We start from the raw sequence: 12,135 nt of genomic DNA, 5'->3' as shown, positions 1-12,135 counted from the left end.
TCAGTGAGGGCTGCACCCTCCTTTAGAGGTGTGGACTTTTGATGGTAAACTCTGAACACTGCTTTTCACTCAGCCAACGTTATTTTATTCTAAGAGATTCAAGAATATAATTTGAGATAAAGGTTACCCTTTAAAATGTACATAATATAGCCTAAAAGCAAGCTTGTCATTATTTTTTGGCTTTCTCCCTCTGTTGCCCATGTTCAGACCTGGATACATGGATTTATATTTTTCAGAATTTATGACACTGTAGCTCAGACTATTTTCAGTACCTTTGACGTCCCATTTTTACACATAACAAGCACTGATAAACACTAGTCTGCCACAGAAGGTTAATAAAGCACTTGTAGTAAATCAAAACATTTGGTCATAGGCTATTTGACGACTGCTGTGTTCATTATTGGTTAACTAATGCCAGCAATAATAATAATAGAAAATAATAGTTAGAAACCGAACGACCTTTGAAATGATTTTCACTGTCTCCTCCGACTAAAATAGCGCAGCGAAACAAATGCTCGAGCGAGTTGAGGTGACAAAATCTAAAATGTGAAGTTTTTACGGAAATACAGTTTATTTTTATGGATTATACTAATGCTGAATTGATAAGGAACTGTCGACATATGACGCCTTTTATTCATGTGTTTCTAAAGTTAGGATATAGGAGATTTTTGCGGACAAGTAAGGAATTATTCTATCGTATTTCTTAAAGGGAGTTTGGCGTCATATTTCCACAGAGAGCGCAGGGAGCTTCAGTATATTTCAAACTGTATATTTTAAACGTTTTGTCACCGCTACAGAAAAATAAGGAAGATGAGGTTGTCTGACAATGATGACTGATGTTAGTTATTAGTTTGATTAATGTTATACAGTCTGATAATGTCTGTACTGATTGTAGTGACAGCAATAAGCTATGTATTAAATGATTGCTCTTTATGAGCTTGGTGGTGTAACTAATGGCTTCTGATTAAACTTAAATTCAGCAGTCTTGTTGCCCTTTATATTCCCTTTTTATAAGTCACATTAACATTTATGGTTAGTATGTATGTATTAGAATATGTCTGACTTGACTAATTTACTGGTGAGTGCTGGCCTTCAATGGCAAACTAAAGTTTACTAGTGTGTGAAAAAATAAAGCAGCAAAGACACTGAAAAATATCCGTAAGGGCAGTAGCCTAATGTCCTAAACTCTGACAAATACCATGAATCCATGTATTTTAAGGTCTGAACATCTACATCACAGCTACAGAGAGGGAAAGCCAAAAATAATGACAAGTTCGTTTTTATATATGTATGTACATTTTAAAAAGGGAACCACTGTCTAGAATTAACTTGGCTGAATGAAAAGCAGTGTTCATTATTATTATTATTATTTATTTATTTATTAATTTTTGTGGTGTTTTTGCTGTTTATGCTTCTTGTCCCCCGTTTTTGTCAAATGCGTTGTGCCACTTGGAAATAGCTGTCTTTTCGTTTTTAATAATTGGTTTGCACTTTTCTTCACTTGTTTTGTATGCTAGTTATTCACAATAAAAAAGAAAAAGAAAAAGAAAGCCAGTGTTTAGAGTTTACCTTCAAAGATAGTTTAAAGTCCACACCTGTAAAGGAGGGTGCAGCCCTCACTGAAACTGGAAATATCCATTCATATTAACTTTTTTCTCAGCAGTTGCTGGTTGTTCATCATAGTGTGTTTGACACAGAGCCACACTAGAATTAAAGCAAAGAAAGAGACCAGACTGAATTTAAGGAAATTTCTACTCCAATTTCTTTTTATAACATCATGGGAGGTGAGTTAATGATTTATTTCAGTTAATTTGTGTAGGTCTGTGTTCCTCTTCGTATCATATTAATCTGTCGAAAGGAAAAAAAATCATTTGTATAGCTAAAAGAAATTTACTATGAAATGTAAAATTTTAAATGATCCCAAATACTGAGTTTTTAATTTAATTGAATTTAATTGAATTTAATTAATGCCAGGCTTTGTATGGCACATTTGTATGGAGCCAAAATGTAAAATTTTAAATGATCTCTAATTGTATTATTGAATCTCTGAGCACTAAATGGCCTTGGCTAAGTGAAAAGCAGTGTTCAGAGTGTAATGTTAACCATTTTAAACCAGCAAAGTGTTACCAATTAACTTAATTAATTGCTCCCGTTGCTGTGCCAACGGTGTATGAATGCGAGTGAATGGTTAGATTCCTCCTGATGTGCAGGTTGGCACCCTGCGTGGTAGCTGCCTGCCATCAGTGTATGAATGTGTGTGGAATGCGGTGAATGAGTTGTAGTGTAAAGCGCTTTGAGTGGTCGAAAAGACTAGAAAGGCGCTATATAAGTACAGTCCATTTACCATTTACCACTTCATTGATTGTTACTTTGGAGATGAAGATAGTCCGTTTTGCATTACGGTGGAGTGCTTCATTGGATGATATCACTCAATATGTATTAACAAATAGTACTCTATGTTTTATTATTTTATATAATTAATATCCTCAGACACATATTCTTGGGAATATAAAATTAAAGGAGCAACTTCACATTTTACAATAATGGGCTATAAAATGCCTTTTCTTAACAGAGATCTGATGTAGTGGCAGACAGCAGCAATTTGAAATGGAATGAATTCCTCAAAAAGCAGACAATCCAAAATAGTAGTTAAATACACTTGTGCCTTAGAGGCGATTTTAGACCCTAAATTTGTTCTCAGCACCCCTAAAAATAAATAAATTATTATTGTTTGTTTTTTTTGTGCTTGCAGCACATTTTATGTCAAATTCTCATTAGGAGCTGAGCCTCTTTGTGCATCTCCCTAGTCTACCACTATCAAAAACTGACAAAAAACTTTATTCCTAAAAATCGATTGAAAAATAATTAAAACCGATGGCCTTAACATTGACCTATGTCATCATGGATACTTTCATGTTTTCCTGTTGCAATATGTTAAAGATATCATTAAAAGAAAAGTGTCAGTGAGGAAATACTTCTGAGCCGTGGCTCCTCCAATATAACATAACACATTTAGTTTTAGATAACTACACAACAAAGACATTTATTCAAACAACATGCAAACACATGATTTCAGCGACAGCATTGTCCAAGAAACAACCAATGATAGAAAACGTTGCATTCCTACAATTTTCTAGTGTGACCTGAAACAACCTTTGTAATAACTAACAAATCAATCATATATATTCACTGGACAACGATTATGCAAATAAAATGCAACTTTCTTGTAAGAAATGTTATCAAAACACATTTTAATATTGAAAATATCTTAAAATATCACATTTTCCACTGAGAATAAAAGGAATGGCAGCCATTTTGTTTATTTTCTCAAACACAAACTTGACAGTCGTGACGTGGACGCATGCCAATAGAAAAGAACAGGTAAAAACAAATGTAGGCATATCACAATTTTATCGCAAATTATTTTGAAACTAATACGTTCTGTGCTTTAGATCAATGTAGCTCTTATACATTTTGATGTTTGATGTGAGACTGGTTTGCAATACCACAATGGGCAAAACTCTCCCTGAACCCATATATCACTGTGAGGGGGCAAACAAGACACAAAATGTACATGACTGATTATGAAACATTATTCTCTTCTCCTCTGTAGAGACAAATAAATGGAGGATTGTCCTTCTTGGAAAAACAGGAGCTGGGAAAAGTAGCCTAGCAAACACAATATTTGGAAAGAAAGTGTTCAAAAACAACAATTCTCCCAACTCTGCAACAAAACGATGTCAAACAAAAACCAGACCTGTCAATGGAAGAATAATCAAATTGATCGACACTCCTGGTTTCTTTGACACAGACAGACCTGAAGAGGAGCTGAAGCCTGGGATAATGAGGTGTATCAGGAAATCTCTTCCTGGGCCTCATGCTTTTCTTATTGTGCTTAAATTGGAGAGATTCACTGTGCAGGAGAAAGCTGTCATTGAGATAATAGGTAAATATTTCTCTGAAGAAGTTTTCAAATATGTTACAATTGTCTTCACTCATGGTGACCAGCTTGAAGAAAGAAAGGAAATTGAGGACATCATCAGTGATAATCAGGGTCTGAGTGATCTGGTGCAGAAGTGCGGCAACCGATGTCATGTCATTGATAATAAATACTGGAAGAACAACCAGCAGGATGAATACAGGAGCAACCAGTTCCAGGTGAAGCAGCTACTCAAGACAATAGACAAGATGGTGATGGAAAACAACAGCAGCTATTACACAAATAAAATGCTACAGAAAATGGAGAGAATGACGAAACAGAAGGGAAAGAGAAAATTCAAAAAAATTCTCAAGTCTGTTCGTATTCCCGCAGAAGTATTGTTTAGAGCTTTTCTTGGTGAGTCAGCAATGATCATTGCTGTTATCACAGTCTTTATGACTATGCCAAAACCGGTAGCAGTTGGAGTAGAGGAGCTTGCAGTGGGAGCAGCAAGAGTAGCTGCAGCCATAGCTGGATTAGATATAGCTGCAGGAGCTGCTGTTGCAGCAGGAGCAGTGGTAGGAAGTCATATAGGATATCGTGAAGCTGATCAAGAAGATTCTGAAGGGGAAGTAAAAAATAACACAGCAAAGGCTGGTTTTGGCAAATTAAAAAAAATACAAAGTAGCAAAAAGAAAGAGCAAAATGAGGAGAAAGAGCCACTTCTGACAGACTAGTGAAATAAACAGATTGTTGTAGTGTTCTTGTGACTATACTGTTGTTTATGCTTTTATTCATACACTTTCCCTCTCATTTGCCCATTCCCATTGTATGTGGGACTACAGTATATTTGCTCCTAAAAATCTAACGTCTACTAAATGGGATTTTGTTACATACAGTATGTGTCCAACTTGGATAAAAAATGAGATGAAGTAGAGAAACAAATGCAGGAATGAGTTTCTGTGCCATGTCCCACTCCATGTGAATAATATCCTACTGTAGTGTATCTTCTTTTCCAGCTATTCTTACAAAAACAGAGCAAACATTTGACTTTTAAAAACATTATATATAGGAGTTATAATATCTGTCAATTACTTTGAGTTATTATTTCAAAGTGTTGCTCTTTGAATCTAGATGTCACATGATAAAAATATCCCTCAGCTTTTCTATTTCTGAAATAGTTATAGAGTTCTTGAGACAAACATTTTAATCACCATCTTATAACTTTTATTTTGTTGCTGTTTTTTTTAAATGAAATGCTAATATAGATACAATAAAACAATTTAACAATAAAAGTGATCATTATTCAATTACAAAGTAAAGAATCTAGATTTGTAGATATGTGTATATTACAAGCTAAACGTATCATTTCCCTTAATTGGAAAAATGTTGATGGACCAAGAATTGGAAGGTGGATTAAAGAGATGGCATCAAACATGAAAATGGAAAAGATAACATACATTATTAAACGGAAGCAACACGTTTTTGATGACATCTGGAGACCTTTTATATGTTTTTTAAGACATGATGCTAATGTTGGTAACTTACTTCAGCAGCAGGAGGAGGCTCTGAGGGAGTAGAATGTCCATGTGGGGTGATATAATGTCCTGAGAAACGGCCTTGAAAGGCATCAGTGTTATAACTGTTTTCAGTATTTGTTTATTTAATTAAAGTGAGTGTGTGCATAATATGTGTGTTTATATATGTGTATTTGTGTCCATGCGGGCATGTATATATTGTATACCATATCCAGGGTTCTATTGTTATCGCATTATTTTTTATTGTTTTATTTAATTTAATTAATTTATTTTATTTTTTTTAAAATTTCTTTTGCTCTATTTTTATTTTATTTTTTATTGTTTTAACCCATCTTTCTTATACTTATTTGGTGAGGGGAAGACGGGATTGGAGGGAGAACAGGGAGAAAAAGTTTGCTTTGTTGCATATAATAGTGACTTGCTGTTTGATTTGCTGTAATTTGCAAACAAAAAAACTAATAAATACATTTATTTTAAAAAAGTGATCATTATTAACAATTCCTTCATATGTCTCTTTCTCATTAAACCATGAACCAAATAACATAATTAGAACTGATGTTGAGCAAGCAACAGTGACACAGACCACAGCTTAATTTAGCTTTTTGATACTTACAAATGAATAACAACACAAGATTCAAGCTTTAATGTTTTAACCACAGATGTTCAGATGCTTTTCTTGTTGATAAAATCATTAAGTGGCAGTGGAGCGTCTTTCCTCCAGAAGCAGACGTTGTTCTGAGACCCATTCTCCACAAATACACCAACAACTCACTCTGTGCTGCATATTTTCACATCTCCTCCCATCAGGTCACCGTGCATGCAGCTGCACCACACACATCGTGGTGCTTTGTTTTCATTTAATTATAATTTAATTACAATTTTGGTTCTCTTTAAAATCTTTTTGTTCAGTCATGGAATAAAAGGTAAACCCTGCATGGTTTAATTGGTTGAATGTATCTAAACCTAATCCTTGCCATCTCAAGAATATGAGTTAAATATTGTTCAAAAACTGTTTTAATCATGTTAACCCTTCTGTTGAATGAAGACTGTCCCCCAATTTATCCTGATTGATTATTCTTTACTAGACTCAAACAGAACAGGAATTGTCCTGCTGGGAAAAAGTGGAACTAGGAAAAGCAGTGCATGCAACACCACATTTGGAGAGGGTGAGACAAGTGACTCTGAGAATGTCTTCAAGACAAGTGATTCTCCAAACCCTGGAATAAGTGAATGTACAGGAAAAAACGAATCTGTCAGTGGAAGAACGATACTCCTGGTTTCTAAGATAAGTCTAAGATAAAGCTGAGGGCTGAGATAGCAACATGTATTACATAGTGTGCTTGCAGGTTTTTTCTCATTCATTTTGCAGTGGCTTGTCTTAAAAATGGAGATACACTTTGCCATGTTTTATGTGTTCTTTTTCTAGTAACGTTGTGGGAATTTGCAAAAATTTCAAGCAAAGGAAAATTATGTGATTTATTTTACTGCTATTAATGAAAAGTCATATGTAATAATTTTTCTCATTAAAAAGCATAGCTTACTGCATATCAGAAACTGGTTCAAATGGTGTGGTACAGTGGTATTTTAAAAGATTGGGCTAATTACCTCATCGCAGTTTAATATAACTTAATATGTAATGTCTCAGTTAATAGCTGATTTCCATCAGTCTCCACACAAAGAATACCCACAATATGTCTAGGACATTTGGTATATCTGTTGAGGGGAATAAACACAGACTGTACAAACACACCAGATGTCAAAATCATACAAAAAGTTCAAGGCCAAAACTCATTTCATAGGGAGTCTTAACTCACCTTTAGAATGTCTTGTTTTACATTAAATCACCTGAAACATATTTAAACTATTATTCATTCATTCATTCATCTTCCACACAGTTTATCCTCTGGACGGTCTGGAGCCAATCCCAGCTGACATTGCGCAATAGGCGGGGTACACCCTGAACTAGTTAAACATTTAAGTATTCAGTTTAAATTTATAATTTTTGATCACCATGACTTCTGTGTAACCAAAATCTTCTGTGTTCATAATCCTGTGCTGTATTAGTTCAGAGCATGAATAGGTTTGGGAACATTAACACTTTGCACCTTTGAGAAATGCTTAGATTTAGTCTTTTTAGAGTTTAAAACAAGCTTTTTAAATCTGGAGGCAGGAGGAACACCGCTATCAACTATTGGAGGGATTTCAAACCATCAACAACAACACTCTCTGAGAGACATTTTCAACAAACTGAAAACAGAATTTTAAGTCAAACAATATGAAGTATATATATATACTTCAGTATATACCAAGTATCAGTGCATATCAAGTATCAATGTATATCAAGTTTTTGTTCCCTGGACAAAAGAAGGTTGTTCTGTTTGAACACCAGCTGATTAAATCTGTTGGTCCATCATCAAAAAGGATCCATGTACAACAGGTGAAACTGTTCTTCATCTTATTTTTTTATTTCATAATTTGCATTCATTCAATCAGCTGAGTGTCTCACATAGAAGAACAACAGATCCAATTTGTGTTACCTTGATAATTAATTAATTAAATTAAAGGCCTATTCAATTTATTTTACATGGTAATAAAGTTGTCAATGTCAACTGAGCTTTGACATGCAACATGCTGCCTCATCAATGTTATAGGTAATTAATAGTGTGATGTGTTTTTTAAACTACTTTTGGTTTTTGAACAAACAATCACTTCACTACACTATTGCCCATTTTGACCACACACTGAATAGGTTTGCACATATTCTCTCTTTGTTAAAGACTTAAGTGATACTGGATCAGAAGCAACAATTCAACTCAATTTATTACAGAGGCAGTGCCATACTCAACTTACTGCTTTACCTTGTAAACTTTGAGTACCATATCTGAAGAAAAAGAAAGACGCAGTAAACAAATTGATTGAAAATGAAAATTAATACTGCTTGAATACACATGAATGGAGATTTCTGAATTAACTACATAGGCTACAAAACATTGTTCTAATGTAAAATATAAACCTATAGGAAATGTATTGGACGAGAAAAATGTGTTTTAAGAAAAACCTACTGGGGAAAACTGGATCTGGGAAGAGCAGCCTGGCTAACACCATATTCAAAGAGGCCAAATTCAAAATTAACCATGTTAATGAATTGAAAACACATTTTTCTGAAGCAGTAACCAAATCAGTCAATGGAAGAAGCATCACTTTGATAGACACTCCTGGTATCTTTGACCCAGGTCTGTCTGAAGAGGACATGAAGCCTGAGATGATGAGGTGTATCACTGAGTGTGCTCCTGGGCCTCATGCTTTCCTCATTGTGCTTAAAGTGGAGAAATTCACTAAGCACGAGAAAGCTGTCATCACAAAAATGAGTGAATATTTCTCTGAAGATATCTTCAAATATGCTGCAGTAGTCTTAACTCAGGGTGACCAGCTCCCAGAAGGAATGAAGATTGAGGAGTTTGTCAGTGAAAGTGAGCATATGAGCGATCTGGTGAAGAATTGCAGCGGCCGGTGCCACGTCGTTGATAATAAATACTGGAAGAACAACCAGCAGGATGAATACAGGAGAAACCAGTTCCAGGTGGCAGAGCTACTCAACACTATAGACAAGATGGTGATGAAAAACAAAGGAGGCTACTACACCAATGAAATGCTACAAACAGTGGAGAGAGAAATACAGAAAGAGGAAGAGCGCATCAGACTGTCACCAGGAAACATCTCACAGGAAGAGATCAGACAGCAGGCTAAAAGCAGAGTCTTAAAGAAGCATCTGAACAATGCACCACATAGACGTATTAGACGTTTTGTGGGTTTTGCGTTCATTGCTGGATTAATTGCAGTTGTCTCAGCTGTGTTGATCAAGTCAAAATTTAAGAAAGATGAAGTATTAGCAACACCACTAGCAACAGTGGTAACAGAACAAGTAGCTGATACAAAAAGCGTGTTTCAGCCAGCCAGTCCAATAGAAAGGGTAGTCGAAGTTGTAATCACACCACTGAAGACAATACAGAAGATATTTGAGGCTGTCTTAAACAAACTTTACAATTTGTACAAATGAGCTTAAAATCCTTGGAAGTCATTTGAATGAACACTGAAGCAGAATTAAACAGAAAATAAGAAGTTAATCTATTGGTAATTAAAGTTTTGATGTATCCAGTTAAACATCACGTCAGGTTCCACTTCAACCTGTTTCTCTGGAAACCTTTACTTATGCATATATTACTGTACAACCTGTCTTGTCCTCTATAATGTTCCATTTATTGTAAAGCAATAACTAATCCAAGAAATGTTGTCTTTAAACAAATAGTAACTGAACTGAAAAGACAAAAACACTGGATATTAGACACAAGCACATTGGTACTTGCTAACACTGTGTGTGTTATTTGTTTTGTGTACATGAAGTGTTTGTTGCTCAATTATAAATGTATTATGCAACATTAAAACAGCTGATTGGTCATCTGTCTGTTCAGTTGTTTTTTTCTTATACAACCACATAAAAGGTTAAAGGTTACAACTGAAGATACTCTTTCTACATTGATTGTCAGTAAATTGCCTGATATAGTTTATTCCTAATGTAATCCAGGTTGCCAATAGAAACAAATAAAACATATCACACCAAAAAGGTGCAGTTGCCATCCCTTCCTTTTGCCAAGTATTACAAATAAGCAAAACCAACTAACTTAGTAATGTGTAATATTTTGGATGCTCCTAACACAGTGCCAATGCATTTTCCACTTTACAAAAGGTAAATGCACTCACAACACTGAGTATTTAATCACAAACAATGCAGGGAAATATGGAGATTCGAGGGGCAGTAAATGCTGTAACAATTACAAATAATTTATATTGTAGCTGCATTTACTTGTTTCCAATAGTTTTTATATATATGTTGGGCACGATTTTGCATAATAGTATCCCAGTCACAATCTGTCTGCAGCAGAGTCAGTGTGTCATAAATATCTAACTAAAGCATCACATCAGGTGTCAACCAAGCGGGGAGTTCCGGTCCTCTGAAATGATGCCAACGCGGAAGAAATTTAAAACTGCATTCTATCAAAAGGCCACCAGGGGGCGACCGTTTTGATGTCAAAAGGACTTCCGTCTCAATACAAGTCAATGGAGAATTCACCAACCTCTCACTTGATTTATAACCTCAGTAAACATTTTCAAAATGTGTTTATGGTCTCAATCGCTAGTTTAACAGAGGCAGAAGGAGAAGCAGAAGAAGAAGCAGTACCAACAGAAGCAGAGGATGGAGCAGATGAAACAGAACAAGAAGAGGAAGAAAAAACTGAGGAAGAGTCAACAACAGAGGCAGAAGACGAAGAAGGAGCATCAACTGAAACAGAAGGAGAAGAAAAGGAGGCAACAACAGAAGCAGAGGATGGAGCAGATGAAACAGAACAAGAAGAGGAAGAAAATAGAAAAAGAAAAAATGAGCAGGCTAAAAAAGATGCAAACAGAGAAGAAGCAACAAAAACAAAAAAAGAAGCAGCAAGTAGTGGATCAGGTGGTTTTTTTGGGTTCCTCACAGGTCTAGTTACAGCAATAGCAGGAGCCCTATCATCAGTAGCAGGTGCTCTAGGTGTGGGAGGAGCGGCAGGAGGAGCAGCAGGTGCAGGGGGAGCAGCAGGAGCAGGTGGAGCAACCAGTGCAGGAGGAGCAGCAGGAGCAGGTGGAGCAACCAGTGCAGGAGGAGCAGCAGGAACAGGTGGAGCAACCAGTGCAGGAGGAGCAGCAGGTACAGGGGGAGCGACAGGAGCAGGAGGAGCAGCAGGTGCAGGAGGAGCAGCAGGTGCAGGAGCAGCAGCAGGAGCAGGTGGAATAATAACAACATTTACAGTAATAGCAGCAGCACTGGGACTAGGAGGAGCAGTAGGAGTAATTGTATGGCTAGTACAAAAAATAAAAGCTTTTTTTAAAAAAATAGAAGATTTTTTAAAGAGCCTGCCACACTATATTAAAGTCATTTTGCTGGTGGCTGCCTTCTTCTCACTGCTACTGTTGTCATTTTGTGTTCAATTCAGAATGGCTGGAACCGTCCTCCTAGTGTTCGGAGTATTACTATCATTTTTATTGTTAGTCTTGTTATTCTTGCTAGGAAAAGATGGGTTATTCACTGGTATTAGAGCAGCAGCTGAAAGAGTCATCGATAAAGCAGGAATAGCAGGAGCAGCAGCAGTTCAAGTAAAGAAAGTAGTAGATTTTGTATGTAGAAAATGGGCAACAGAAAAAGTTAATCAAGTGAAAACTACACTGCAACATTTCACAAACATTTTGCTGGTGGTGGCCTTCTTCTCCCTGCTAGTATTGTCACTTTGTGTTCAATTCAGAATGGCTGGAACCGTCCTCCTAGTGTTTGGAGTATTACTATCATTTTTGTTGGTGGTGTTGTTATTCTTGCTAGGAGAAGAGCAGAAAGAGAACAACACGAGGGAGACACAACAACAGAAACAAAAGAGGTATTAACAACAAATACAGAAGAAGGAAAAGAAAATAATTTAAAAAAGGGAGAAGTAGAAAGTGCTTAGTGCTGGATAAGATGGTCTGTTTAGGTTCTTCACTGAGAAAGGAACATCAGTAGTAGGAGCAACAGGAATAGCAGAAGCAGTGGTGGCAGTAGTAGAAAGAATGTGTCGTAGACAAAAATAAATCAAGGAAAAGCTTTTTTTTTAAGAG

General features: G+C 36.0%; 1 protein-coding gene across 1 annotated transcript; it reads left to right on the top strand.

Annotated features, from left to right (window-relative positions):
• The first annotated feature begins 1,777 nt into the window (after positions 1-1,777).
• LOC134005502 (uncharacterized) lies at positions 1,778-10,996 on the top strand. The gene is made up of 4 exons (XM_062444428.1): positions 1,778-1,784; positions 3,614-4,497; positions 8,510-9,367; positions 10,661-10,996. The coding sequence occupies exons 1-4, from the start codon at positions 1,778-1,780 to the stop codon at positions 10,994-10,996; spliced, it is 2,085 nt and encodes a 694-aa protein (XP_062300412.1).
• The last annotated feature ends 1,139 nt before the right edge of the window (positions 10,997-12,135 follow it).

The sequence above is a fragment of the Scomber scombrus genome, chromosome 23 (genome assembly GCF_963691925.1).
Source record: "Scomber scombrus chromosome 23, fScoSco1.1, whole genome shotgun sequence".
Lineage (NCBI taxonomy): Eukaryota > Metazoa > Chordata > Actinopteri > Scombriformes > Scombridae > Scomber > Scomber scombrus.
The sequence above is the reverse complement of the archived record's forward strand: the minus strand, read 5'-3'. Positions and strand labels throughout refer to the sequence as shown.